The 23,524-nt window shown below is 35.4% G+C and overlaps 1 protein-coding gene across 3 annotated transcripts in view; it reads left to right on the top strand.

Moving 5' to 3' along the window:
* The window catches only part of METTL4 (methyltransferase like 4), a 71,165-nt gene that overhangs the window by 37,709 nt on the left and 9,932 nt on the right, over nucleotides 1–23,524 (top strand). For 2 of the 3 annotated variants that reach the window (XM_030336611.1, XM_030336612.1), the window contains exons 6-9: nucleotides 632–806; nucleotides 3,769–3,875; nucleotides 4,270–4,361; nucleotides 9,923–10,855. In XM_030336611.1, coding sequence (XP_030192471.1) covers nucleotides 632–806; nucleotides 3,769–3,875; nucleotides 4,270–4,361; nucleotides 9,923–10,068 — 520 coding nt within the window. In that variant the 3' untranslated portion in view covers nucleotides 10,069–10,855. Of the gene's footprint in view, nucleotides 1–631; nucleotides 807–3,768; nucleotides 3,876–4,269; nucleotides 4,362–9,922; nucleotides 10,856–23,524 lie in introns of those variants that run through there. The other variant, XM_030336613.1, reaches the window with a different exon arrangement.

The raw sequence follows: 23,524 nt of genomic DNA, 5'->3' as shown, positions 1-23,524 counted from the left end.
GGCTAGAAGCAGCAGTAAGAGAGCTAGGAGAATATTGACCCATCTCTCTTTCTGGTGTGTATTGAGTGTTAGAGAAAGGGCCACATTCTTTAAATTGGATATTATAGAGCAAGCAGTTTTAGCAAGAGAAATCAAAGTTTGTACTGTTAATGATTCAGAGGTGCAAGACTATATAGAATATTTAAAAAATGAAAGTATGAAGGTTTCAGAGAGCCCAGTAGAATTGATTGGGAATAAAAAAGAAGCAGGATGATAGACTGAGGGTTGGTGGTTTCAAGACTCACTGTGATAGGGTCCCTGTATATTGTAGGATTAGGAAAAACGAGCAATAATGTTTGTTTAATTTTGAATGGGAGAAAAGCATATTAGTGAAATTACTGAAATGTAATACAGTTAAAAATGATAAATATAGCCTGGCAATTTTTCACTGTTAAAAATGAAAATGGGTTAATTCCAATTTGCATGTAATAGTATGTCCACTGGGTGTCACTGTGGCCTCATATTTAGTTATATAAATAAACTGCTATAAGAGCTCTGTGTTTGTGGAGTCAGTATTATATGGGTCTTTTCTCTGCTTATTCTTCCTTTTTGCAGTGAATTTTGCTAATATTTTTTTTCTGTTTATTTGTAGGTACAGTTATTTATCACCACTGCAAATAAAGGAGATACTTATCCCTAAACTGGCTGCTCCAAACTGCCTTGTTATTACTTGGGTGACCAATAGACAGAAGCACCTGCGTTTTGTAAAGGAAGAACTTTATCCTTCTTGGTCTGTTGAGGTAGTCGCTGAATGGCACTGGGTAAAAGTAAGTTCAGAAATTAACTTGTTATTATATAGTGTGCCATGTAAGTCACATAACTTACACATAAATGTAGCATGTAATTTTTAATGCTTAGCATGTTACTGCTCTACTCCTTTAACACGGTCTAATTAAAACTTTTACTTTGATACTTTTTTTTTTTTTTTACTAAATACTTTTATTTTCTTATTCTCGGAGGCTTTTTGCTAATTTGTTCTGTGTCTTTTTATAGTAGAGTCCCAACGTGCTGGCCTTAGGAAGTCACTCAGGGAGATATCAGGATGACATTTTAAAAAGCTCTGATGTCTGTAGTTTAAATTTTTTTTTTTTTTTCAATGTTTATTTATTTTTGGGACAGAGAGAGACAGAGCATGAACGGGGGAGGGGCAGAGAGAGAGGGAGACACAGAATCGGAAACAGGCTCCAGGCTCCGAGCCATCAGCCCGGAGCCTGACGCGGGGCTCGAACTCACGGGCCGCGAGATCGTGACCTGGCTGAAGTCGGACGCTTAACCGACTGCGCCACCCAGGCGCCCCTGATGTCTGTAGTTTAAAAACAACAAACAAAAACTTTGGAAAATCTGTTTAGCACTAAACATAGAAATAGTCTTACCCTTCATTTTCTTCCTCTTTTCACATCCACAATTTCAGTCACCATTTGCAACTTCTTTCCTTCTTTTTTTTTTCTTTTTCTTTTTTCTTATGTTGCTGGGGATGGGAGAGAGAATACCCAAGTAACTCAGCATGGAAGAGGTGGAAAGAACCAAGAACCTTACATACTTTGAATTTTACCATAGGTCCTCAGTGCCTATGTGCTGCTATGCCTATTTTTGAAAGAAATGATTCCAACTCTTGGATTGGTTGACTGGTCTTTTATATCTCTGCTTGCTATAAAAATAAAAAAATACAGAAAAATAAGGCATCAGTTCAGAGTCCGTTGGACATCTTTTTAAAGATTATTGTCTACTTAGATGAATCCTGCAAAAGCACTCCTATATTTTAAAAAGATAAGCCAACTTGTCAATTGAATGTTTAATATTTATATAGCTGATATATTCATTTTAGACAGGAGAGTTCTATGTTTATGTTCTTCCTATGTATTTTGTAGTCTACTGGTATATCTTCTTTTATTTTTTAAAGTTTATTTATTTATTTTGAGAGAGAGAGAGCATGAGTAGGAGAGGGGCAGAGAGGGAGAAAGAGAATCCCAAGCAGGCTCTGTGCTGTCAGTGCAGAGCCTGACATGGGGCTTGATCCCGCGAACCCCTGAGCCAAGATCAAGAGTTGGGACCCTTGACCAACTGAGCCACTAAAGGCTCTTCTGGTATATCTTCTAAAAGCTGTGTATATTGTTTATTTGCACCTATTTTAATGGACTTGGAAAAAAACCTTAATAGTTGTATCTGTGCTTTCATGTTGTACCCTGGGCTAAGCTTTGGTTGATTTGGTTGATGTGGACATTTACAGGAATATAAAACCCATTCTACCTTGTACATTATTACAGGTTTTTTATTGTCAGAAACTGGGGCCAAAGTCAGGGAAAAGGTACCTTCTGAAATCAAAACCAATAAAATGTTAGCCCATAAAAGCCAAGATTATTTATTTGTAGTAGTAATCAGTTCTGAGAGATGATATGATAAGCCTAGAGTTTAAGACAAAAATGCAGTAAGTGATATGAAACACTATTAGGTAACTATATGTACTGTTATAACAGAAGGAGTAATTTGCATGGAATATAGAAGATATCCAAAGAATAAGAACTTGTCTGTATTTGTACAGCACTATGTGAAAGAGATCTATCTCTTATGGGTCCTAGAGGTGATAAAAGGACTTTACCGATTTGGCTTTTTAGGTATCTTGATGTTGAGTAAAGTGTTCCATAGATAATAGATATGAATATTCTGATAGTGAAAATATGTATTTCAATGGTTAATAAATTGATATTGTTATTATAAATAGTGTTTTCAGTTTGATTAGCTTAAGTGAGTCTTTGAGAGTATAATAACTCCAGGTGAAATGGTAAAATTGAATTTCTGGATTTATAATGCCAAGGGATTAGACTAAGTATTGTCTATTTTATCAATCCCTGAGTTGTTTTATTACTAATTCTCGCTCTGACAATGTTTATGACACTATTTTCTATGAAGGAATATACTTTATTGTAATCTACTTATTTATATTATCAGTAATCAGTAAATGTTATTTGAGTGAATAAATGAATTAATGATGACATGGCTTCCAGGAATAAATTTTAATGAAAAGTAGATTTTTATGTGTAAAGTGATATTTAAAATATTTTAGTCCCTTATAGTTGCTCTGTCTAATGTGATAGTCACTAACCATATGTGGCTCTTCAGCACGTGAATTACGGCTGTTCAAAATTGAATTGATGCTAAGTGTAAAATGTACATTGGATTTCAAAGGCAGTATGAAAGAAAAAATGGGATATACCTCAGTAACTTTTTGAATTGATTACATATTAAAATAATATTTTGGATATGTGAAATTAAGCTAAATATATAATTAAAATTATTTTTACCACATGCTTCCAACTTTTTTTTTAATGTTTATTTATTTTGAGAGAGTGTGTGCATGTGCGCACTAGGGAGGGGCAGAGAGAGAGGGAGGGAGAGAGAATCTCAAGCACGCTCAGCACTGTCAGTTCAGAGCTGAAGTGGGGCTTGAACTCATGAACCTGAGCTGAAATCAAAAGCCGGACACAACCGATTGAGCCACCTAGGCGCCCCAACTTCTCACGTTTTTAATGTTGCTAGTAGAAAATTTAAATTACAAATGCGGTTTGTATTTGTGGTTTACATTATATTTTTATTAACACTAGCCTAGAGGTTTAATAATTTTTTTTTCTTTGGTGGAAATTGTATAGTGATAGATAAAAAGCCAGACTCTTTCCTGGGTATTTACAGATGTATGGTTTAATTTTGTTTTGTTTTTTTGACCCCTCCTATCAGATCACCAATTCAGGAGAGTTTGTGTTCCCATTAGATTCTCCACACAAAAAGCCTTATGAAGGTCTTGTACTGGGGAGAGTTCAAGAAAAAACTGCTGTACCATTAAGGTAGGAAAGATGATTTTTCAAAACTGTATAAATGTATACAATTGTACATTTTATAAAATTAACGGCATAAAGATCATTGATTTTCCTTAAATTTTTACATTTTTGAAAATCTGAAAATGGCCCAGACCAGAAAAGTATGAATGGTATGGCACATGGAATTTTATATTATCCTTTGTTTTATATAGTGTGTAACTGCCATTATTGAAGAAAAGGAAATTATCACTAATGTCTCAATACTTAAATTGTTGATTTTGATTATTTTTTCTATTCTTGAATTTATTTTTAAATTCAGATAGTATTTGAAAAGTAAAAAAAAAAATCAAGGCAACTGTGGCTTATATATGAAAAATTGTCCTTTAAAGTATAATTTACATTGTTGTTTTGTTTTAATTAGGAATGCAGATGTAAAAGTGCTTCCTATTCCAGATCACAAGTTAATTGTCAGTGTGCCCTGTACTCTTCACTCACATAAGCCACCGCTTGCTGGTATGTTTTTATAAAATAGAATTGTTATGACTTCTGTCAAATTGAGAAAAGGATTAAATTTAGTATTTGGTGTAGACATTTGGAAATTAAATCAGATGTTTATTTTTATTAGTTCTCTAAAATTTTATAGAAGAATTTATGAATAGTGTTTTTTGTTTTTATTTTGCTGCAAAAGCTTTGTTGTTTTCATTTGGTCCATGACTTGAGAGGGGGCTCCATGATGGTTAAAGAGCTGCCTAGTGGCTGCAGGGAGAAGTGCAGGCAGAAGCTCTGACATCAGGGGGTGTGGAGGGGTCCCTCAAAGGCTGCTGGGCTCCAGAGGCTCCTAATTGTGCTTGAGGGTGAGCCTTTCAAAGAGATACTTGGCCTTGCCCAGCCCAGCTGGCGGCCATCCAGCCTGTGGAGGTTAGTTAGGTGGTTACCCAACTTCTTGATGAATTTTACCTCCTCATGTGGAAGTGGCTCTCTGGGAAGTTACAGAGATGGGGATTTGTGTACACAGAGCCCAGAGCATGCATATCTAGAAGGGCCTGGTTCAGGTTCTTCTTCAGGGCCATGACAACTTCCATGGCAATGAGGGCTTTGCCTCACTCATCCTGGGAGGGTTTCTTCATGCTTTGGCAGATGGCACAGTTGCTGCACTGGTTTTGCGTCTTCCAAGAGATGCTTGGCCAACTTGTGGAAGAAGTGCCCAGGCCCTCCAAAGTCATATTGTCACAGTCAAAATAGAAGCCCTGAGAGGTAGGTGTAGGAGGCCCACAGATCCAGGTTGATCAGGTGGTTGACACCTCAGTAGAATAATTCTGACAAATCTGGGAGCTCATTGTTGGTCAGCAATAAGGAGCTAACCACAAAAAATGGTGTTGGCTGGTCCTAGAGGTTGTGCCTGGTGAGAAGGTTGGAAAGTAGTTAGAAGGTGGTCAGAGACTGGTTCCATCTAAAGACTGTTGAATAAGATTATGAACTGTTGATGCGCCGCATAGGTTCATTTTATTTCACCTCTGCTTTTCCCCTTAATACCATTTATTTAGGTTCCCCTTGGTTGTTACTGCCCCACTGTCCTTGATAGACTGATGGGGCATCTGAGGACTGTAGTTCTACTAGTGGCTTTATTTTACTATGAGGGCTCTGTCCCTAGCTTGTTCTGAAATCAGGTGCTTAGAATAGCAGTCAGAGACATGGTTAGAATCCCCTTGATACTTGGTAGAGACTCAGTTTTATGTTGAGGTAGTGTTGCTATTCTGAACCTCCGGAAAGGTAATTGCTGCAGGCTACGGTTCTTACTAGTCTTAATGCGTTGGTGTAATGTTCATCATTCAGCGAAACTAACCACCAAGGAATAGTGGAAAGGTTTGGATTTGGAGATTGACTAACATGAGTTTGAATCCTGACTCTGCTACTATATGTTACTCTAACATGTTCTACCTGAAAGTCCTCATTTAAAGAGAGACTAATGGTATTTAATCTTTTAGAGTTGTGAGGATTGATTATAATGTATTTGAAATTCTGTAGCTTATAGTGGAAGGTTAGTGTATGCTAAATTTTTCAAGTGATAGTTTAAAAAAATAGAATTGTAAGTTCATGAGAGACACCAAATTTGATATGAGTTATCTATTAAAAATTTTCTTTAGGAATATCTATTGTATTGATTTTGTGATCCTCACTTAAAAAACCAAAAACTTTCAAGATGCTGCTCAGGAAAACTATAAGGTTCCCAACCTATCATATTATTTTGTAGAATATGGGATAGAGCTAGAATACATAGGAAAGTGAATATAAATTCCCAAGGTAATTTATATTGATAACACTTAGAATTTCTTTTATCTTAAATTGCTTATACAGAAGAGTCTTGTAGTGTTGTAGTGTTGCTTAATTTGAAAAATATTCAGATGTTTACCTGATGATCCATTCTTTGACTTAGAGAAATGCTGAATGAGTAATTGTCTTTAAGCCGTGTACTATCGTAGACTCTTTAATGCATTAAATATGTGACTTAAATGAAAAGTGAGATTGTACTGTTCTTTGAGAAGAAAATAATGGTTGGCACCAGTTATATTTGATGGAGGAAATCTAATTTGTATTCTTTTCATTTGAATTTTATCAGTTAAGTATCAAAGAATAATTTAGTGTTTTTCTTAGGGATTTTTTTTTTTTTAGTTTTTATTTATTTAAGTAATCTCTACACCCAGAATGGGGCTCGAACTTATGACCCTGAGATCAAGAGTTGCATGCTCCTCCTACTGAGCCAGCCAGGCGCCCCAGGGCTTATGTTTTTACTTTTAAAAATCTAAATGCTAAGACCTAAACTTTCATTCCAAAATTATAGTTAAAATATTCATCAATTCCTTTTACATAGAATAAAATAATGTTTAAATATTAGTGTTAAGAAGCAAGGTTTTAAAATAGTAAGTAAAAATTAGTCTTTTATTAATGCTAATAAAAATTAGTCTTATAGCCTGTGTATGAGGTGTAGTTCTGCCATATTCCCAGTAGAGAGCAGCACAAACATATTTTTAGGATTTGGAACATTTTGAAAAGAAAGATTTTTGGGGGGGAAAAATCTACATGACTTGATATATGTAATCCTTATGTTTTAGTTAGGTAGTGGTAGACAAGAAGTATTTGTAATTCTGTATTTTTGAATTCATGTTACTATGTCTAGCAAGTGCATGTACAGAAGTACAGAGCCATACAAACTAAAGCCACCAAAAAACAACTTTCAGATTTCTGACTGTAATTTACTCTGAAATCATAACTCTGGGATTTGGGATACTACATGTCCTATATATATGCTTAGAACTTACATGTAAAGGTTCTTAAACTGTTTTGTGCAAATTTGTAAAATGAAATGTTCTTTTACTTCTAGAAACACTAAGATTTTAAAAAATTTTTAATTGATTTCTACTGCTAACTATAAAAAATGTTTTAAAAGATACATATATAAGTCATAAATAGCTATAACTTATCACATAACCTTATAAATGTTTATTAAATTTAAAGATTTAAGGTGGGAAAATTATGAAAGTATTTGAATCAAAATTGGTTTTCATATTTTACCTTAGAGGAATCTCTACTCCCTTTTACTACTTTATTCACTAACAGTTTCTGTCTGAAGAGTAAAACACAGTTTGATGAGGTTTTGTGCACAGGTGTTCGAGCTGCTTCTCCCCCCCCCCCCCCCCCCCGGCCCTGCCCCTTTGCTCCTAGAGCAAAAGAGGAATGACTGGCTATGTACGGATTATTTCCTCTTCTGTGGTTAGTAGCATGTTTTACTAATGTCCAATGTTATGTAATTATCTTAAGTATGTGTATATATCATATTCATACTTAAATTTATACATTGGAATTTACTTTTTAAAAATAGAGATATAATTGACATATAATATTAATTTCAGATATACAACACAATGGCTCGTGTATGTATATATTGAGAAATAGTCACTGATCACAAGTCTAGTTAACATCCATTACCACACACAGTTATAAAATATTTTTCCTTGTGGTTAGAACTTCTAAGATCTTGAGTTTACTTTTAAATTGATACTTAAGATTAGAAAAGAAAACATTTTCATTAATTTGCTCTCATTTCTTTTGCTTTGTTTTGAAATGTGGTTAACATTTTAAAAACATTGCTCCTTGATTTTCTAGTTTTCTCAACCAGAAAAAAAAAAACACATGCAGAAATGTGTTACCTTGGGAAAGTAGGAAGTAGTAAATGGGTTTAGGTTTTATGTACTGTATTTGTCAACTCCAAGTACATGGCCATTGTTTTCTACTAGCTTGTGTGCTCTTAGAAAACATGGATAACTGTTTCCTTTGTTAAATTCCATAGCACTAATTATAGTGAGTGCTCAGAATAGTAAACAATTTTGACTGACTCCAGTTTAGACTCCAGATTAAGGGTCTAAAATAGAGTTGCTAACATCTTTGTGCCTAAAAACTGAAAAACTGAACAAATAAGCAAAAACAAACAAAATCTTCCTTCACTATAACCTTAGATGACAGTAAAAGTGAATTGAGGTTGGTAAGGCATTGAATTCACGAGGAAAAAATAGAAATGTGATATAGGTTTATTGTCCTCTAAGACTCTGGGCAAATTTTCTTTCAGGCTTAATAACATTTAGTTATAATTATACACTTAAAAAAGAACTAGAAGTCTCATGTTAGCATCTCCTAAAAACTATCAAAGCCCAAATTTGAGTTCAGTTGGGTTATAGACAATGAATACTTCATAAATTCCTTGATTTTTGGTGAATAATACCGATGCTTTTAAACAAATAAACCGTTATTTTGCTGTGAGAGCAACTGGAGAACATTATGAAACATGTTTTTAAATATATTTTCTTTCTTTCTTTCTTTAAAAAAATTTTTTAATACAATTTATTGTCAAATTGGTTTCCATACAACACCCAGTGTTCATCCCAAGTGCCTTCCTCAATGCCCATCACCCACTTTCACCTCTCCTCCACCCCCATCAACTCTCAGTTTGTTCTCACTATTTAAGAGTCTCTTATGGTTTGCCTCCCTCCCTCTCTGTAACTTTAAATACATTTTCTTTTAAATTTTACCTATATCAAGTACTCCTAAGGAATACTTATCATTCCTAAAGGGAATTTGATAGATTTCTTCTAAGCTCAATCTTGTATAGCAGTTAAGAACTATATTTAGAAAATACTCTCCTGGTGACTTTTCATCCCTCAATTATTATTTTCATACCCAGTTCCTGTAATGTTAATATAGCTAACCAGAACATGATCAAGGTTAAATTGATTTAAATATTGTCATCCAAATGAACATGTACTTTAAAAAAAGGCTTCTATGGTATATTCTTTCTGTCACTGTATATCATAGCATTTAGTCACCATATATATGATGTACTTTTTTTCTCAAAAATAAAGTTTTCAGTAGTTATTAATACATATATACATTAAATAAAAAAATACTTATCTGTGGAAATAGTATGGTGAAATTTTAGGTAAAAAGGGTCTATAATTTGGAAATGAGGGAATGTACTATATCCAGTTATAGCTAAGAGGATATTGTTATATTTGTTAGTTATGTGTTCTCAATATTTTTATTGATGCCTAATTTTTCATTTACTGCTCTTTTGCTGGTATATATGCTTGCAGACACTTATATTTTTGTCTCAGTTTTTTAAGTGAATTGTTTTTGTATTGTTCCTATACACTTATTTTTCATGCATGGATTACATTTATTAAAAAATTAAGTTAGTACTCAGGAGATGTGTCAGTATTGGAAAATTGAAAAGTCACCTGTGTGGGTGTTAAAATCCTTATTTCTCATCTACAAATGAAACCTGATAAATTAGGACTTCTCAAAGTTCTGATGGTATTATCCCCAATCTCAGGAGTGCTCATTTCAAATGATTTCTAACTATAAATAGTAAAGCCTGTGATGAAATCCTTGAAATTAATTAGCTATCCTCCTCCCCACCCCTTTTTTAAAAGGAAACATCCCTGTTCTTTGCTTTTAACTGCTAAAAGGAAATTGATTCCTTTCTTAATAATAATTTTTGTGTTTTTTTTCTCTTTTTTGGACAGAGGTTCTAAAAGACTATGTCAAGCCAGATGGGGAATGTTTGGAATTGTTTGCTCGAAATTTACAGCCGGGTTGGACTAGTTGGGGCAATGAAGTTCTCAAATTTCAACACATGGATTATTTTGTTGCTCTGGAGTCTAGAAGCTGACTGTGGTCTTAAAGTTGTGATTTTCTTCAGTTTTTCCCCACCCCTTCTTCCATTCTAACTGATTGTTCCTTTTCTTACCAACCAGTATGCTTAGAAATGTAAACAAGACTTGGTTTTTCTGCAAAAGACCATAAGTGACTAGTCTTTATGTAATTTTGAGATGAATTTACTTCAGTTGCATTAGTATTCCCCATTATTCCAGATTCACTGTAAATAAAAAGGCAAGCAGTTAGAAAAACGACAAGACTTTGTTATTGAAAAAGTTCAGAAAGCATGCACTGTGGACCAGAGGTCATAATTCTGCCCATGGATATGTTTTGTTTGGCCCTATGGTGTTGTAAAAAAATTTAAACCACCATTCTAAAAAATGAGGGAATTTCACATGAAGTCTAGATTTCTGCTTTTCTTTAAACATTAGAAGCTCTGGCTGCACTGTGGTCTGTATTCTTTCCTGGCATCAGTAAGTAGGAACCACTGGTAGCAGCTCACTTGGGAAGGGACCCGTGTTTTGCAGTTTACTATAGTTAACACTTGCTCTGTGCTACTCGTGTTGCCTACTTGGCCCCTGTGCAACCTAAACTTATGACCTTCGGTATACTGTTACATTCTGGAAAAAATACTGAAAGACCTACCAAGTAATCATTGTGTTGTGTTTATGAAACATTTTAGAGGGTTTTAAATTGCATTCAAGGTCACTTTTCAAGTGCTTCATAGTTTTGCTTTGTTTTCTAGAAGAATATTTAAGAAATATTTCTTATAAAAATGTCAGAAAACAGTGCTTATGATTTAAAAGATATTTATATTATTTACAGATTTTCCACAAATATTTCTTTACTAAGTAAAATATTTTTACTGAAATGATTCTTTGAAAGGCATGCTGATTTATTATGTATAATCTTTTTTCAAATTGAGATATAATTTCACATAAAATTCTCCAGTTTTTAGTATAGCGTTCGATGGGTTTAGAAAATGTATATACAGTTAGACAACTGTATCTACCACCATAGTCATAATATAGAACATTTTCTTCACCTCCAAAACTCATGTGTCCAATTACAGTCATTCCCTTCCTCCCACCCCTGGCCCTTGGTAAACAATGATTTGTTTTCTACCATTAGTTTTGCTTTTTTAGAATTTCATGTAAACAGAATCATAGAACATGTAATCTTTTGTGTCTGGCTTCTTTCCCTTAGCATTTTGACAAAAGTATTTATACAATTTACAGCTTTTTTATAAATATTTATCTGCTAAGTAAAATGTTAGATTGAAATGATTATATGACAAAATTAATTCATTTACTGATTTTGCCAAAGAGAAGTGTTATTTTTGAAGTTTGTTCATTCTTTGAGTGTGTGAATATGGTAATATAGGCTTAACTTTGTATTTATAGGGATACTCTAACTTGTTACAGAAATGGAAAAAGGTATTAAACTCGAAGCAAACCTCTCCAAACCTCATTTGAAACTTTTTCCAGCTTCTTGTAGTATTTATAGATTTTATATAGTTCGTGGAAACATTTTATCCTCACCAAGTTTTTGGACTTTTATTTTTGCATCACAAATCCTGATACTTGAGAGAAAAAGAGAATTTTTATTCACTGAGTCTGGTATTCAAAACACAGAAGTTTGTTTTTTTTGTTTTTTTTTTTTTGTTTTTTTAAGAAACAGTGGTTCTAGTCTTACCTCTGCTCCTAAGGTGTACAAACTCTGGGCCTTGTTTGTAATTCCTGTTTAAGTGTTGGGCTCTTTTTTGAACAAAGGATGATTCTGGAAAACGGAACAGTCATATGCCATGTGGGAACAAAAAGGCCAGACTAAGATTAACCTTTGACTTCATTACCAGAGTTTAGCCAACTGACCTAATGAACTTTATTATCAAATTTATTTAATAAGATATTTTCATTCAGAGATTTTTATATTACCTTTAAAACTTCTTAGGATTTTCTTTTCTATCATATTTTTTTACAGACTTAAAGTCTTTTAGGATGCTTGGAAATGCTCAGGCAAAGGGATAGACCCTATTACTCAGCCTTTATTTGTATCCTCTAGTCAAAGTTTGACTTAGTTTCTTTCAGTTTCTTGGCCACTTTAGGCAAGGGCCTCTTTTGTATAGATGGTAATAAGTTCAGTGTAGCAGTCAGTGCATTCTGAAGCCAACTTGCTTAGGTTTGAACCCCAACTTTTTCAGCTAGTAGCTTAAGACTTTGAGAAAGTTAGTTAAGTCTCTATGCTTTAGCCTCTTCATCCATAGAAATGGGCAATAATAATACTTATCTCTCTTTAAAAAATTTTTATTTATTTTTGATAGAGAGAGACAGAGCAGAAGTGGGGGAGGGGCAGAGAGACAGGGAGACACAGAATCCGAAGCAGGCTCCAGTCTCCGAGCTGTCAGCACAGAGCCCGATGTGGGGCTTGAACTCACAAACCTCGAGATCATGACCTGAGCCAAGTCAGACGCTTAACCGACTGAGCCACCCAGGTGCCCCTATAATACTTACCTCTTAAGTTGTTATGAGGATTAAATGAGTTGATACACGTAAGGCACTTAGAACTGGACTTGGAATATTTTAAGTGATCAATAAATGTTTGAACTGCTTGCATATTTTTCAGTTTCAGGTCAAAAAGGTTTTCTATCACAATCTCTACTCAAATTCAGGAGATTCACCTGAATACTCTCCATAGAGTTTTTCTGTCTGAACATCATATTTTCTTGATCTTTTTCTTGAGATCAGATTTCCTAGCTTGTACCTGGTTTCTTACATGAGGAAGATTTGAAATCCATCATTCCCATTGTGGTCCTGCCTAAAAACAAGTAACTAAAAACAAATTAAAACAAAGGCCATATTTAGTGTTGGGCTTCAGCTCTTGATTGTGTACTGCCATGCTGACTCTGAACTTCATAGTTACTCTGCATTGTTCTTTGATGACTTCCATAGGTGGTTAATTGGTGGCCTTTCTGATGTTTTTTCTACATTCAGAGACTTTAGGCTCACGTCATGTTAATTTTGGTTCAAAATAGATCTCTTACACTTTGCTAGATGATCTGTTACCTTTTATAGGAACTTGGTTTTTATGTGCAACCGCTGTGCAACAAACTGAATGTTTGTACCCTTCCAAAATTCATATGCTGAAACCCTAACCCTCAAGTGATGGTACTTAGGGGTGTGGCCTTTGGGAAGCAATTAGAGTTAGTATATGTGCTGCCGAAGCGAGCAAAGCAATTAGAGTTAGATTAGGTCATCACGGTAGGGCCCTCATAATAGGATTAATGGCTTTATGGAACCTCACTCTGCATGCACACACCAAGAAGAGGCCAGGTGAGGACAGAACCAGGAAGAGAGCTCTCACCAAGAACCTGACCATGCTGGCATCCTGATCTTGAGCTTTGACCCTCCTGAACCCTGAAGAATAAATGTTTATTCAGCCTGGAACTGACTGAGACAGCCACCAAAGGGATTTTCTAGTTGATAAGGTAAAGACCAAGTAAATAAGGCCTTTTTCTTCCAATGGTCTGAAAGGCACCAGTGGGGAATAGGATTTTTCTCTTGGATGTCAACATTTTCGAGAGGCGAACATTACTGTGGGCTGGTTATTTTCTTGGAAGAGGACAGAGAGTTTAGTCCATGACTTAGGTCTGGGCCTGGCTTTAATTGCTCCCTTTGCTCTGTCCTTGTTATAGGCTCTATTTACTTTGTCCTATTCTAGTTCTTCCAATTCTGTGACTCAAACTCATTCTTATCAGAAACCCTAAACATACCTTTTCAGGTTTGGTACCCTAGAGACATATCTTTAGTGAATTTTTATATATTCAGCTTTAGTGAGACTTTGGGTTTTTTCTTGATAGTGATTCAGAGGAGGATTATAATTACATTAAAGGGGCTTCCCTTCCCTGAAGATGCTCTCCAGTTCACCTCATTTGACTCCTATCATGCACCACTGGCCTACCACACTCTGGGAAGCACCACAGTGCTGTTGGCATAGCTCTCTGGTTATCAGAGTTCTTGTACTTCAGTTATGTCACTTTACCCTCAAAGCAGTTTTATGAAGTTGTAGTTATAATAAAGGAACAGGTTCATAGAGGCTAGCTGACGTGGCTAATAAGCGATAACTAAGACTTGAATTCTGATTCCTAAATTAAGGCACTTTATGTTGTATCATGTTTGCTAATGAACCTGAGATCTTAATAATAGGCTCATTAGCTAATAATCAGAGGATCTGTTGGGTGGCCTGAAGCGATTTAGAATGGTTTATATATAATGATCCAAACAAACCTTTCTCAATATATGATATCACCAGTCTTGAGTTTTTAACACAGTATTTTTTGTTAGAGATTTTAGTGACATTGGTTGAACTAATAGCCCGAGTTCCACTCAGAATCACTCAGAATCAGACAAGCTGTTAAACCCGTTGACATAAGCCATTAGCACATTTACCATGCAATCATGTGTCCCTCAATCAGATTAGGCATTTTAAGCTCACATTTTTAAGGAAACTCTTCTGCAGAATATAGAATTGGATTTGAAGGCAGCTATTCAAGTGGTTAGAAAGGAGAGATTAAATAAGGTAAGTACAGGTGCAAATTACTATATGTACCATGGTGACCTGTTGTCAGTGTTTGGATGTATGGACCAACCCAGAACTCTGTAGATGGTTTTAATTAAATTCATGGTTCTATTGACTAGTCTCCTCCAGCTTGAAAGCATGTCAGAATACCATGATAACTCCACAATCAACCTTTCCCTCTAAATATTACTAGGAGTTTACCTAAATCTTCTGGGGCTTCTGGGAACTTGAGGAGGACCTCTTGGACTTTTTCAGTAGCAGTCCAAATCCTTGGGACTGTATAAAAACAAATTTATCTCTAGGGGTGGAGAACATGAGGAAAAATTTTTTTTCATTCACCATTTACTTTTTCCAGTTAGGCTTTGGCCTGATTATCAGATAACTGTGACACAACATGGGACAAGTTTGGACGACAGCTAAGGCAAATGAATGGTCACTTGTAGTATTAAAATCATTTTTGGTCACTATCTTTAACAAAAAATATGAGGCACCCAGTTTGATTTTTAGCTTCTTCTCCCAAAATCACCCGCATACATCCTGATTATTAGTCAAACTGGACTGTTTGTTGTTATTTAAATTTAGGACTCTCTACTTTTGCTCATGGATTTTCCTCAGTCAGAAAAAAAGACTAGGCTGTGGGATCAGCTGGATCTATATATTGAGTCTTGATATTTATCTTCTGAGTGTCTGAATAAGTATTTAACTATGCTATCCTGTTTTCTGAGGAATAAGAAGGGTAATCTTTAGACCTAGTAGGATTATTATGAAGTGAAGTAACATATGTGAAGGTATCTAACATAGGACCTGGTACCTAGAAGTTATTCAATGTATATGCTTATTTCTCTGTATTTACGGTCTTCTTGGCAACACCTTTTATTTCATGATCCAGTTTTTTTTTTCTTTCTAAAGGGAGGCTTTTATACTTGCCCTTAGAGCCATTTTCCACATATATGGATTATACAGATAGGTTTTTTCTCACATTTATCATGAAAACAGAAAGTGGTTTATTCTTTAGGTGGCTCACTGAAAACAAACAAACAAACAAACAAACATATAGATGAATTCATATCCTCTTGAATACATTGTGGGAGGTAGGAAAAATTTTTATTTATGTTTCTCATACCAGCATATACCTAGAACTGCCAATAATTAATGAATGAATAAACTGACTCTTGGCCTCAAGTATCTTTGAGTTAGGTAAGACTCATGTAAGAAACCATTAGAACATAATAAACCACAGTATACAGTCAAAGACTAAAGGATGGAATAGGTGGAAAGTGATGCACAAGTTTAGAGAAGCAGATCACTTAGAGATCACTAAGCAATATGAGAAACAGAGAATAGGAAACAAGTCTTGATTAAATTTTGGTTTATTTTCTAACTGTAGGAGTAACTGTGATGATGTTACTAGACAGTAGGCAGCTAAAATGTGTGAGTTCAGAGAAGTTACAAAGAAAGCATTCTGTTCTTTCTAGATTGTAAACTTTAAAAATTTTTTCTCCAGAAATCCAGAGGATATTAGTACATGCAGTTTATTTGATCAATTTAATAGAACTAGAGGCTAAATTAACTGAGGCTTTTTTACCTGTTTCTCTAGATCTTCTACCTTTTGAATGAGAATGTTATTTGGGCATCTTTTCTAGAGTTGTCTAGCAGGATTATATTTTAAATGTTTATTTATTTTGAGAGAGAGAGAGAGAGAGAGAGCATGAGTGGGAGGGATAGAGAGAGGGAGGGAGAGAATCCCAAGCAGGCTCCACACTGTCAGCATAGAGCTTGACATGGGGCTCTATCTCATCAACTGAACTGTGAGATTATGACCTGAGCTGAAATCGAGAGTTGGAAGCTCAACCAACTGAGCCACCCAGGTGCCTCTTGTAGGATTATTTTTATGATTCTATAGCTGTATTGAGGTATAATTGATACAAATTGTGTATACTTATAATGGATAGTTTAATGAGCTTTGACTTATGTGTGTACCTGCAAAGCCACCATCACAAACAAGATAATAAACATGTTATCATTATCTCCCAAGATTTTGTCAAGATCCTATATAATCCATCTACCATAACTACCCCTCTACATTTTATCCCTAGGCAATCACTGATCTGCATTCTGTACCGTGGAGTTGTGTGCATTTTCTAGAATTGTACATAGATGCCCTAACAAATTAACACAATCATAATGACTTAAAAAAACACTCATTATTAGTTTACAATTTTGTAGGTCAGAATTCTGGCAATCTCACCTGGGTCACTGCCTAGGATCTCAGAACACTAAAAACAAGGTGTTGGCTGGGCTGAACTCTTATCGAGGCTTTAGGGAAAATCCATTTTTAAGGTCATTCAGGTTGATAGCCCAATACAGTTTTGTTTCCTTGATAGCTGTCAGCTAGGGATCAACTCTCAGTCCTTGCCCATGGCTCCCTCTATCTTCAAAGTCACAATAGCACTTTCAGTAACTAGCCTTCGACTCTAACTTCTCCATGTGCTGTCATCTAGAGAAAATTCTCTGCTTTTAAAGGGCATTTATGCTTAGATTAGACCCACTTGAATAATCTCCCTTTTGTGAGTGTTAAAGTCATTATATTCACAGGTTCCAACCAAATTCAAAGGGGAGGAGACTTTACAGTTGTGAAGCTCTTTGGGAGTCTTTCTTAGAATTTTGCCTACCATGGGCCCAGCCTCTGGCCCCCAGAATTCCATGTCTGTCTCACATGTAAAATACATTCAGCCCTTCCCAAGGTTTGCAATGGTATCATTTCATTATAGCATGAACTCAAAGTCCATGATCTCATCTAAATTTCATCAACTTAAAAGCCCCAAATCTCATCATTTAAAAAATCTAAATCAGGTTAGAACAGAAGCTTCTGGTATAATCCATTAAGTACAGCTTCTGGGAAAATTTCCTCTCCATTTGTGGACCTGTGGAACTCAAGAAACAAGTGACCTGCTTCTAACACAACCAACATACAATAGCGGGACAGTTAAAGCATTAGAGTTATAGCTATTCTAGTTAAAAAAGAAGATATGGGAAAAAAATGGCCTTACTTAAATCCAAATCAGTCTGAAAATCTAGCCAGGTGAACTCTAGGCAGACTTCCTTGATTAGGATTCAATATAAGTTTAGTAAGGCCTGGCAATAACCCTGGCTCCTAGCACTTAGGGCTCTTGGCTCCACCCTCTGAGCTATGGTTCATCTCTCTTGGCTTTGGTTTTCATCCTTTGTGTCATCCTTCCTTTTCTGTGAAAGGTAGCATGTGTTTACAGCTGACTACTTTTATCAGCCTGCTTCCTGGCAGTATAATTGGAGTATAATTGGAGTATAATTGACAGCTTTCTTTTAATTTTGTACTCTCTCCCTTTCAGCCTAAGCTGGTATAATTTCTGCTGCTCTAAAATTCTCAAGAACCTTGTGGACCTTGTTTCGAATTCAAGGGGAATCACTCATCAGACAAGAGCCAGATCCACAGATTTTGAAAAAATAATCCCTTCTCTTTTTTTGCCTTTTCCTGAAATGACTGAGGGCCAATCCTCTTAAACTTCCTTGAGTCCTCTTGGTTGGTTGAGAAGATCTATTAGGAATACTCTTCATCTCTCTGAAGGCTTTTTTGTATGCTTGAATACTCTGGCCTTTTAATCTTTCCAAGGTTTCATCAAAGGGTTGGACAGTCACCCACCCAGCCATTTCTTTATGCCATGATTTCAGAAGCACTCTCTTACTTTTAGCATATTTTGCCACCTGGAAAGGCCAAGAATTTCCTAAATCAGCATCTTGATTCCTTAAGACGCTTCCCCTCAGTTTATCTCCTCTTGCATTTTACTATAAGCAGCAAGAAGAAACTAGGAAGCACCTTCAACACTTTGCTTGTACATCTTAGCTAAATATTCAAGTTTATGACTTGTGAATTCTGCTTTCCACATAACTGCAGGATATGATTTGGCTACATATTATGCCTTTATATAACAAGGATTTCCCTCCCCTAGTTTCCAGTGACATGTTCCTTACTTCTTCTGAGCTCTCACCAGCATCATCTTTAACTGCCACATTTCTACTCATAGTTTGTTCAGGACTTCAGTTATGCTCCTCCAAATTCTTCCAGTCTCTGCCCCCTGCCCAGTTTCAAAGTCACATTTTAGGTATTACCACAGCATCCCACATCTAGGTACCAGAGTGTGTGTCACTTTTTTTTTTTTTTTTTAATTATCGTGTAACAAATTACCACAGACATAGGGATTTAAAACCATCTTTTTTTTTTTTTTTTTTAATCTCACAAATCTGTAGGTAAGAATTCTAGGTGGGCTAGACTGGATTCTTGGCCTATGGTCTCAAGGCTAAAAGCAAGGGGTTGGTCAAGCTGGACTCTTATCTGGAGGCTCTCAGGAAGAATCTGCTTCCAACTTCATTCAGATAGTTGGCAGAATTCAGTTCCACGTGAATTCAGTCCACGTTGTAGGACAGGTCGCTTGTTTCCTTGCTGGGCCACAGCAGTGGTTGCTCTCAGCTTGCGGAAGCTGCACTCCCATCCACTTTCAGAACCAGCAGCGGTGTGTCAAATCCTTCTTGTGCTTCTGATCGCTGCTATCAGCCAGATAAAAGGCTCTGCTTTTACAGGACTTATGTGATTAGGTTGGTCCAGCTGGATAATCTCCCTTATTATATAGCATAATCATAGGAGTGATATTTCCTATTCACAGGTTCCACTCACAGTCCAAGAAGAGGGGATTCTACTGGGTTACTGGGGGTCAATTAAGAAAATTCTTAAAATTTTCCTACATTAATTTTTTTGGTAGGCCTTTGTGGTGTTTTTAGTGTGGGGAAATTATAAATAAAGTCTCTGTGAGCATTTGTATGTGAATTTTGGTATAGATCTATGTGTTCATCTCTTTTGGATATATACCTCAGGGTGGAATGTCTGGGTCATATGGTAGGTATAAGTTTAACTTTTTAAGAAATAGTGTATTCCAAAGTGATTGTATTATTTTATATTCTCTACAAGCAGCAAATGAGAATTCCTGTTTACATCCTTGTCAATGCTTGGTATGGTCATTTAGATTTTAGCTATTACATGAAGTAATAGCTCATTGTGGCTTTAATTTGTATTTTCCTAGTGACAAATGATTTTTAGCCTCTATCCATGTACTTATTTGCTATCTGTATATCTCCAGTGAAGAATCTGTTCAAATCATTGCCTGTTTTTTATTTGGTTGTTTGTTTTTATATTATTGAGTTGTAAGTGTTCTTTATATATACTTGATACAAGTTCTCTGTTTAATAGGTTTTAAGATGTTTTTTCCTAGTCTGAGATTTGCCTTTTAATTTTCACAGCAACGTCTTTTGTTTGTTTTAAAGTTGTTTTTTTTTTTTTAATTATAGGTTCACAGGAAGTTGCAGAAATATATGTAGGGAGGTCCTGTGTACCCTTTATTTAGTTTCCCCCAATGGTAACATCTTGCATCTTGAATAACTGTTGTACAATATCAAAGTCAGGAAATTGACATTGGAACTATCCACAGAGCTTATTTAAACTTCACCAGTTTTACATGGACCAGTGTGTGTATAGGGCTGTGCAGTTTCATCACACATGCAGATTTGTGTAATTATCACCATTGTCAAGATACACAACTCTTACATCCAGGAATTAGGACATGTATATCTTTGGGGTGCTATTATTCTGCCTGTTGCTGGTTACAAAATATTGTTGGAATTTTCATAGGGATAAATTAAATCTATATATCAATTTAGGAAAAATTGATGTATTTACTATATTGAATCTTTAAAACCCTGCTATAGCTCTCTGTTTATTTGGGTCTTCTTTGAATTTTTTAAACAGTATTTTGTAATTTTCAGCATACAGATCCTTGCATGTCTTTTTTTTTTTTTTTTCACTTTTAGTTCTACTTATGTTTATCACTGCTAACCTGTCTTCCTCAATCCCATACCACACTGCCACCCCACTGTACATGCTGTGGTCAAATTTACACCTAAGTGTTTCATTTTCTTTGGCACAATTGTAAATGGTATTGTGTTTTAAATTTTAGTTTCTGCATGTTTTTGTTACTAAATAAAATGTGATTAATTTTTGTGTGTTGATTTTGTATCCTGTGACCATTTATTAGTTGTAGAATTTTTTTGTGTGTGAATTCCTCTAGACAGTTCTTTCTCTCTCTGTCTCTCTCTCCCTCCCCATTTTCTTCCCTTGTCTTTCCTTGCCTTCCCTTGCCTTTCCTTTCCTCCCTTTCCCTCCCCTCCTTTCCTCTCCCCTCTTTCCCTTCCATTTTCTTTTTAAATATTTTTTTAATGTTTATTTATTTTTGGGAGAGAGACACAGACAGAGTGTGAGCAGGGGAGAGGCAGAGAGAGAGGGAGACATGGAATCTGAAGCAGGCTCCAGGCTCTGAGCTGTCAGCACAGAGTGCGATGTGGAGCTTGAACTCACAAACCGTAAGATCATGACCTGAGCCAAAGTTGGACGCTTAATCAACTAAGCCACTCAGTCGCCCCTAGGGAGCTCTTAATTATAAATTCATCTAATAGTTATGGGATTATTCACATTATCTATTTCGTGTTGGTAGTTTTTTGATAATTTGTGGTTTTTGAGGAATTGATCTATATCTTGTAAGTTGTATAACAGTGTCTTTTAAAGAGAAAATATTGACAAAGTTCTGTTTGTGTTTTTTTTTCCTTTTTTTAGTTTGATTTTTGTGTCCTATTTAAAAAAATCTTAACTAAACCCAAGATCATTAACATTTTCTATTATTTTTTCTTCTAGAAGTTTTATACAATTTGGTTTGTGATCTGTTTACAGTTATTTTTATGTATAGTGTGAGGTAAATGTCAACATTTTTTTCCAAATGTATAACCAGTTCATACGGCACTAATTGTTGATAAATCTTTCTTTTCTGCTACTGAATTGCCTTGGCATCTGTCAAAACAATTGACAGAGATATATGTGTCTATTGTGAGATTCTTAGTTTTGTTTCATTTTGTTTTGTTTTTATTTTTATTTTCATTTTTGAGGGGGTGGGCAGAGAGAGAGAGAAAGAATCTTAAGCAGGCTCCACATTCAGTGCAGAGCCCTATTTAGGGCTCGATCCCAGGACCCTGGGGTTATGACCTGAGCTGAAATTGAGTCTGATGCTGAACCGACTGAGCCATTCAGGCACTCCAGTTTTGTTCCATTAAGCTATGCCTTTATTTATGCCACTTCCACACTATCTTGATTACTATAGTTTATAAGACATCTTGAAATCAGATATGATCAGTCCACAAACTTTGTTGTTGTTGTTGGTTTGGCGCATCACTTAAGAGGTACTATTTTTATTTGTAAAATTTGCATTTAAAAATTATTAGTAAGGGTCACCTGGATGGCTCAGTCAGTTAAGCATCTGCGTTTTGATTTCAGCTCAGGTCATAATCTCGTGGTTCATGAATTTGAGCTCTGCATTGGGCTCTGTGCTGATAGTGCAGAGCCTGCTTGGGATTCTCCCCCTCTCTCTCTCTGTCTCTCAAAATAAATAAATAAACTTAAAAAAATTATTAGTAAAATAAAACATTTAAAAATACTAGGCCATTTGTATTTCTTTCATGAATTATCAACAGTTCCTTTTGATTACCCATGTCTTCTGGTGAGGCATTCATATTTTCAAATTAATTTTTCTAAGCTTTATAATATAGAAATTTAGAAGATACACAAAATAAGAGAATGATATAATGAACCTTTATATACCCATCATTCATCTTCAACAATTATCAACCTGTGACCAGTTTTGATTACTTTATACCCCTGCCCACTCCTCCCACCTGGACTATTAAAAAGACAATCCCAGACATCATATTATTCTATCCATGGTGTCCTAATTCTACAGATGAGTAAAGTGAGATTCAGAGAATTCAAATGATTTAGTCAAAGTCACACTGCTAATAAGTGGCAAAACTGGGACCTGAACCCCAGTCTGTTTCACTCCAAAACCCACACTTTTATTTGTTTATTTTTAAACGATTTATTGAAGTGTGATTGACATGTGAAAACTGATGCATCTTTAATGCGTACAACATAGGAGTATGGGGATAAAGTATACATCTGTGAAACCATCATCACTATCAAGGCCATAAACATATCCATCACCTCCCAAAGTTTCCTCCTACCCTCTTTTTATTATTATTATTATTATTAGTAGTAGTAATAGTAGTAGCAGTAGTAGTAGTATTGTGTGTGTGTGTGTGTGCGCATTTGTGTGTGTATTAGAACATATTCCTCCTGTATCTCCTACTCCCCTTCACCTGTTTTGCTACCCTCCCACACCCTCCCCTCTGGCAACCATCAGTTCTCTGTATTTACAGTTCTGATTCTGATTTTTGTTTATTCATTGTTTTTGTTTTTTTAGATTCCATTTATGAGTAGAATCATATGCTATTTGTCTTTCTCAGTCTGACTTATTTTACCTAGCATAATACCCTCTAGATAACATCCAAATTGTCTCAAGTGCCACGATCTCATCCTTTTTTGGTTGTGTAATATTCCATTGTGTATATACATCACATTTTCCTTATCCATTCATCTACTGATGCACACTTAGTTGCTTCCATGTCTTGGCTGTTGCAAAAAATGCTGCATTAAATATATGGGGGTGCATATATCTTTTTCTAATGGTGTTTTCATTTTCCCTGGGTAAATGCAGTAAAACCTTGGTTTGAGAGTGTAATTTATTCCTGAAACATGCTTGTAATCTAAAGCACTTGTATATCAAAGTGAATTTCCCCATAAGAAATAATGGAAACTCAGATGATTTGTTCCACAACCCAAAAATATTCATACAAAAATGATTAAAATACTGTAATATAATACAAAATAATAAAATACAGAATATAAACAAAAATAAACAAATTAACCT

This window comes from Lynx canadensis, chromosome D3 (assembly GCF_007474595.2).
Source record: "Lynx canadensis isolate LIC74 chromosome D3, mLynCan4.pri.v2, whole genome shotgun sequence".
NCBI lineage: Eukaryota > Metazoa > Chordata > Mammalia > Carnivora > Felidae > Lynx > Lynx canadensis.
This window is presented reverse-complemented; position numbering and strand designations above follow the sequence as displayed.